This window comes from Lolium rigidum, chromosome 3, assembly GCF_022539505.1.
Source record: "Lolium rigidum isolate FL_2022 chromosome 3, APGP_CSIRO_Lrig_0.1, whole genome shotgun sequence".
NCBI classification, from domain to species: domain Eukaryota; kingdom Viridiplantae; phylum Streptophyta; class Magnoliopsida; order Poales; family Poaceae; genus Lolium; species Lolium rigidum.
Genome location: NC_061510.1, coordinates 254,274,854 through 254,282,361, shown reverse-complemented (window position 1 = coordinate 254,282,361; position 7,508 = coordinate 254,274,854). Strand labels below are relative to the sequence as shown.

Here is a 7,508-nt window from a genome sequence, read left to right as displayed (position 1 = left end):
GTTGAAATCAAACACAAACGGTCCGATTCAAACTCCGGTTCTGTATAAGTTTCTGCCCAAGCCTCACGAGCTCCACCGGCCACCCTGAAATCTGGCGTCGCGCTGTCTTCTCTTCTACCCTCGTGCGCGCCTCCGATCCAGCGCAATCCGTTGCGGGGCCTCGCGAATCTGACGGTGCTCTGATCGATTGCTGTGTTTCGGTGGCTGCTGGGTTGCTCGGCGCCGCCGGGAGCTGCGGATTGAGCTCCGGGTCGCCGGATAAAACGAGAGCTGGGAGGCGGTTTGTCGCTCCCCCCCCCCCCCACCCCGCATCGCCGGAGCTGCTCGCCGGGGACGGCACATGCGCGTTGACGGTCACGCCTAAGGACGAGGAGAGGCTGGTCGTGCTGATGACGAGGGAGCGCCCGCGGTCGGCGGTGGTCGCGCCAGGTGGGGACCTCGTTACCGCCGGTGGCGGCGGGGACACGTCCGACGGCGATTCATCCGAGTCGCTCGAAGAGATTAGTGCCGCAGACTTTAAGGAGTCGTCCGGCGGCGCCACCTCCGCCGGAACGGCGTCGGCGGCGGCCCCGAGATCTAGGGTTTGGATGGGATATACCATGTCCCGGAGTTACGCGCCAGCGTTCCACAGCTTTGCGTGGGCGCAGGCAGTGCAGAACAAGCCGCTCGTTCCGCGGCCTGCTTCTGACGAGGACGAGGTGGAGCACCTCGTGGACACCTCGGACGAGGAGAAGGAAGAGGGCGAGATTGAGGAAGGTGAGGCCGTACAGAGCTCCTCTTCCCCTCCGAGTATGCACCCAGAGACCATCGACTTGGACTCTGATCTGCCGGAGAAGTTGGAGACGGTGGTTGTGCAGGGGAGTAGCAATACTGCTGCTGTGGCCGTCGATGAGGATGAGGAGGAGGTGGATTTTGACCAGAGCGTGGGGAGTATACTGGAGGAGCTTGAGATGGTTTCTACCGAGGAAGCTGAGAAGTATGGCTGATGTTTCATGGCAAAGATAATGTGCTTGGTGTTTGATTCAGTTGCTGAGAGATATAAGTCATTCATGTTCTGTTGTAGGTCATTTGAGGGCTCGTGTGCACGCCTGCGCGCTTGCTTTGAGGGCCTGAAGCCGCTGTTCCCAGAGAGCGGTAGCCCCATGCCTATGCTTGATGCACTTGTGCACCAGGCGTTTGTTGGAATTGACACCATCACCACTGTAAGACTGACTCTTGGCTTGTCTCCTTTCTGAACCGTAAGGCTCACATCTTTTTCATTGTTGTAGGTGGCTAATTCATATGCGGTGCTGAAGAGGGACCAGAACAAGAACATGCTCTTGAAGTAAACTGAATTCATCTTTTGCTAATAATAATTTACTGAATGAAACTGATTTTTACCTCTATAACCTAAATGGTCTCCTATGAAATTGCTAGGTTGCTTTTTCACATAAAGAACAGATATTCCGACATGCTAACACCCGGCCAGCGAGATGAGGTTTGTATTTTTCGTAGCTCTTGTGCCTCATTGTAAGTAGGTTGTGCTCTAAAGCTGACTTTCTGGGTTTCTTTTCTTTTGACAGCTCGATAGTCGTGTGAGACAGTTAGTTTTTGAGGATGGAAAAGGCAATGCCAATGGTCCAAATGTCAATTCTGGCACTAACACAGCGAATGTTGTTGTTCCATCAGAGAGACCACCTTTTGAATCAGCAGTAGGAAATCCATTTAGTGGCTCTTGCTTGCCTTCGATGGAGATGCCGGCAAAGAATAGAATGGTTAGCCCCTTGTTGGATCTTCATGCAGATTACGACGAAAATAGCTTGCCCTCACCAACCCGAGATAATGCACCACCTTTTCCTGTGCCAAAACCCATTGGATTTGGAGCATTTCCAATGGCACCTGAAAGATCTTTGACTGAAAGAGTTGAGTCTTCAAAAAGGTTCTGTATGCATCCATGAATGATGCGCTGAAGGATTTTTCTTCATACCGCCAGAAGTACAGCCAGAAGTCTACTTTTGCAAGTGATGATCTTCCAAGCCCAACCCCATCCGGTGATGGGGATAAATCTGGAGACAAAGATAGTGACATATTTGGTGATATTTCAAGCTTTTCAGCTTCTAATAATAAGACTGCTGTGCCAAGTGTGAACCTGATACCTGATACGCGACCTAGTGCAGTCAGTACCAATGACAGTTTTGCAGTTGGTTCTCTAGGTTATGCCAAACAAATTGAGCATTCTATTTCAGGACCTAACCATGCTCTGAAGTCTTTGGCTAAAAGTAGAGATCCAAGGCTCAGGTTTTTGAACCGTGATCCTAGTGGTACTGCAGATTCAAATCGACGTGTGAATTTTGCAGAACCGAATCTTTCCAAAGATGTTACCTTGGGAGGTGTAGTATCAAATAATAACCGCAAGCACAAGGCAGTTGGCCAACCTTTGATGGATGAAAGTGCATTGAAAAGAACTAGAGGGGGTACCGAGAATTCCAGAGACATGCAGGTACCACCAGGTACAGATGGAAGTAACATTTGCTCCTATTCAATTGGCAGGGTTCAATCAAATCAGAATACAATTCTTGAAACCAAGAGAACAGGAAATCCTAATTTGAGGACGGATAGTCAACTTATTAGCAATGCAAGTAGTATCACAAATAGTGCAGGAATAAGTACTGGAACCCTCCACACCTTTCAACCTAATTCAGTTCCACAGACCAGTGCTGCTCCATTTACTTCATTGCCTGCAGTGCTTAAGGACATTGCTGTGAACCCGACAGTGCTCATGAATTGGATTCAAATGGAACAGCAAAAGAGGTCAGCTTCAGAAACTCAGCAGATGGTAACTGCTTCAGGTGGTATCTCTAGTTGCATTGTAAGTAATGTCACTGCTGGCATGGTTATACCACCTGGCAATGCTCTAAAGACAGAAGTTGCACAAATTCCTTCTAATAGGCCACAAGGTCCCATGCAAACAACCCCTGTGGTAAAGCTCTTGCTACTGCACTTATCTTTTCTTGATAAATTCCAGTTTATAGTGACTTCGATTTCATTATTTGAAATCACAATGCTTAATTTTGAATAGGTTATGTAGTATTAGTAGGTTACTTGAACTAATTTTTGCTGAGGTTATATGAACTTTTAGATTATCCAGTATCAATAGTTACTTGAACTAATCTTCAATTAGTGCTAATTCCTTGGTTTATTTTAAGATTGTGCTGATCATAAGTTTTGCTGTATCTGTAGAGCTCACAAAATGACGCTGGAGTAATACGCATGAAACCTCGTGATCCTCGCCGTGTCCTCCACAATAACAGCACGCAGAAGAACGATACAACAAGCGCCGAGCAAGCCAAAAGCAATGAAATTGTCCTGCCAGATAGCAAAGACATTTTGATTAACCGCGAACAACTGGCAGAGCATTTCCAGACTAGTGCTTTGCCTTCTCAACCAGTCTCGTTGTCCAACATTGCTCGGCCATCCATCATGAGCACAAGTACGGTGGATCCTGTCTCTAATTCACAGTTAGCTGCTTCATCACTTGTTACTTCTCAGCAAACTTCAGTCAGTGTAAATAGGGCAGATCCAACACTAGCTGCTGGACAGAATGATCCCGATGCTGATGGAGCAACTAATGCTGCTCCTGGTACAACACTTGGTGCTGCGCCACCAGCTAACCAATGGGGGATCTTGATGATCTCCTTAATGGTTATGATGACCAGCAGAAGGCTCTCATTCAGAAGGAAAGGGCAAGACGGATCATGGAACAGCACAAAATGTTTTCAGCAAGGAAACTTTGTTTAGTGCTTGACTTGGATCACACTCTCCTCAATTCCGCTAAGGTATTGTACTGTAGCCTATGGCTTGACCTCTTTCACTATTTGAAGAGTTCATTAACTTAGTATTGTGCACTTCCAATTCAGTTTATAGAAGTGGATCCTATTCATGAAGAGATTCTGCGGAAGAAAGAAGAACAAGACCGGGAGAGGCCAGAGCGTCATCTGTTCCGTTTCCATCATATGCAAATGTGGACCAAACTGAGACCAGGAATATGGAACTTTCTTGAGAAGGTTTGCTGTCTTAGATTTGTCATAACTGCTCATGGATGCCTTTGCTACTTTGTGTTGAATGTTGTTCTATTTGATGCTTTTATGCTGTAGGCGAGTAAGCTTTACGAGTTACATCTGTACACAATGGGGAACAAACTGTATGCCACTGAGATGGCTAAGGTTCTTGACCCTACTGGGGCCCTGTTTGCTGGGAGAGTCATCTCAAGAGGTGGTGATGGCAACTCAAGAGGTGGTGATGGCGATACATTTGACGGTGATGACCGCGTACCGAAAAGTAAAGATCTCGACGGGGTATTGGGGATGGAATCTGCAGTAGTGATCATCGATGACTCTGTGAGAGTCTGGCCACACAACAAAAACAACATGATTGTTGTAGAGAGGTATGTATCTCTGCCAAACGTTTGCCCGAGCGTGAAGGAATAGAGTGCATCTTACTAAGCCCTTCTGTGGATGGTTTTCTGTAGATACACCTATTTTCCCTGCAGCAGACGGCAATTTGGTCTTCCTGGACCATCACTTCTTGAAATTGATCGAGATGAAAGGCCAGAGGATGGCACTCTCGCTTCTTCACTGGCGGTATGATGGATCTTTTCCTCATCTTAACTTTGAAATACAACTTGATACTGACAGACTTATCACACCTTGAAATAGGTTATTGGACGCATTCACCAAAACTTCTTCTCTCATCCCAACCTCAATGATGCTGATGTGCGGAGCATACTAGCATCTGAGCAGCGGAGGATCCTCGTTGGCTGCCGTATTGTCTTTAGCCGGATTTTCCCTGTTGGAGAGGCTAACCCCCACATGCATCCTCTATGGCAGAGTGCAGAACAGTTTGGTGCAGTGTGCACGAACCAGATTGATGATCGGGTGACTCATGTTGTTGCCAACTCGCTCGGGACTGACAAGGTGAATTGGGCAATACAAACAGGCAGATTCGTCGTTCATCCAGGATGGTGAGGAATAATAATACTGAATTTACTTCTATCCAATTTCTAATTAAATAATACCAACTCTGTAAAGGCTGCATCATTTAACCAAGACTCCTACCATGTTTGCCATCAACAGGGTAGAAGCTTCAACACTTTTATACCGGCGGGCCAATGAGCATGATTTTACAGTAAAATAAAACATCCCCTGAGCACAGGTTCCCCATCCGGAGTCCAGGAATTCTTCTGGGACATGGTCCTGGTCATGAAAAACCTAACATGATAAGATAAACACATAATACAAGTCAAAAACATGACCATACTAAGAAACTTGGGCTTCTAAGAGAACAACACAGTTGAAACTAGGTACTGAAATTCGCTTTATGCAAAACCTGAATGAAGAGAGGTCAGGTACTAAAACGGGGGTGGTGAGTACTTGCTTGGGGTTTGGATAGACCATGGAAGAAAAAATGCTAAAACCAAAAGGATCTGCTAAGACTCACCACCCTCCCTTGTAACATGGTAAGATAGTGTGTTTCTGGTAAGGGTATGTTTTCATTGGCCTCCTGCAGACCTGTGTGCTGCTGTCTGGTCACAGCAATGGGCTGTGGCAGGTATGATGTACTCCCTCCGTTCGAAAATACGCAATTTTTCCTGACAGTTGTATCTTCACATCAAAATGGGTCTAGATGCATCTAGATAACGTTATGATATTTTGGAACGGAGCTAGTATCTGTCACCCATCAAAGTGGATGTGCAGCAGCACCCGTTGGAATGAAACGAGACATTTAAGATGTGACAGGGTAGGATTTGACAGGTTCATTGGGCAACCTTTTTTGCCAGCCAGAGTCAATTCTGGCAGAGACTGCAAAATATTTGATCAGTTGGTGAAAGGAGCTATTTCAAGATTTTTGGAGTTATCAAAGTTAACTTATGGGTTCGAATGTTAATTTGGAACTGTTATGGGCTTGTAAACGTAGGGGAGATAATGATGAAAAACAACGTACATGTGTGTCAAACATAACTCAACGTGTGGATTCAGTAAGAACTAATTTATTTATATTCCTCCGAAACAGGGGACCAGAATTGGCACGATATCTTCATATTGCATTTTACTTACATATATTCCAAAATATAATAAGCCTTTTTAGAAAGACGCAATATGTTACTCCGTGTTTGACAATTCGGAAGCGGGTTAGATAATAGTTTTACGACGATCTGTGTAACTGGTTCTATCGGATTTGAACCAGTTAAGGTAGTGGGGTGGACTCGAATATAATTTTTTTTTCTAGGGAGAGCATATGCATCTCGGGAGCCAAATTAAATTTCCGTATCACATATGATGTCACGACTTAAAAAACGAGATTGTATATAGCATTGCTATGATATATTGTATCACAATGGGGTTACAAGTATAATTATGTTTAAATAAAATTATATACATAAACAATAGGGGTGTGTTATTTGAGTATAATTATGTTTAAATAAAATTATATACATAAATTTTGTCATATCCTAGAAGTCAAGAAGAATGGAAGAGTATGATGTATAGTATTTTTATGTTGATTTTTCCGTTGTGGTCAATATGAAAGTATTTATTTGTGTATCACACATAAATTGGAGCGGACAAAGCAAGCCCTCATTTCCCGAACCGGTACCCGTCGCTCCCACGGGTGACGAGCGACGGGCAGGCGAAACCCAACCAGCGTAGCCTCCTTCTCCTCCTCCACCGGGCAAAGCCCTCGTGGTGCCAACGAACGATGACACAACAGCCTTTCCCCGCTCACGTTGGAGGAAGACGAGGGCCCTCCTCATTCGACGGCGATGCACCTAGGTCGGTAAGGGTTTCGGCGGCGTCGCGTCTCACACGGGTGGCGGCGCGATGGGTAGCGTCGGGGCTGCTTGGTCACGAGTAGCGTGGTGGCCTATGGCGGCGCCCGCTCGTTCCCGGATGGGTTCGGGGGCCATATGGGTCCGGACGGACCGGGCGCGGGCTCGCCTCGTGCTATTCCCGGTGGGCGGAAGGGTTGCTGCGTGTGGCGTTGACGGCGGCGCTCGTATCGCGGCCGCGAACACGGGAGCTTCACGAGCCTGCTCGGCCTCAGCCAAGGAAGGAGGGCATGGTTTGCTCCGGTCCATGCGTCCGCCATGTGTCCGCAGGTGGCGGTGGAGGCGTGTCCCTCCAGCGTGGTTGTTGACAGGTTGCATCTCGCCCCTGGCTAGCCCTTCTTGATCCTCTTGGCCTCCTTTCGATTGCCACAGTGAGATGGCGTTGTTGCATGCAAGGCCGTGTGATAAGGGCTAAGCCCAAGGGTGTTCCCGATCTTCACGGATTTGGGTGGAATTCGTGGGTGAGGTGGAAGAACGTGAAGAACACGAAGAACACGTAGGGGAATCGGGGGATACAAACTCACACACGCACACGAATCGGTTTGTCCTCGTTGGCCCGAACCACCAACTCTATAGAGGTTGCAGGAAAAGACCTTCCGGTAGAAGTCCCGCAAAGAGATCGACGAATCGAACCCGAGAGATCTAG

General features: G+C 47.0%; 1 protein-coding gene across 1 annotated transcript; it reads left to right on the top strand.

The window, feature by feature from the left end:
* Positions 1 to 599: 599 nt before the first annotated feature.
* On the top strand, positions 600 to 5,902 carry LOC124703307 (RNA polymerase II C-terminal domain phosphatase-like 3). Its single transcript, XM_047235531.1, is given in 13 exon segments — positions 600 to 976; positions 1,064 to 1,202; positions 1,269 to 1,324; positions 1,417 to 1,477; positions 1,563 to 1,914; positions 1,917 to 2,959; positions 3,220 to 3,655; positions 3,658 to 3,815; positions 3,897 to 4,043; positions 4,134 to 4,423; positions 4,508 to 4,619; positions 4,695 to 4,999; positions 5,112 to 5,902. Coding segments are annotated over 13 exon segments (3,537 nt in total). The 3' UTR covers positions 5,173 to 5,902.
* Positions 5,903 to 7,508: the final 1,606 nt, after the last annotated feature.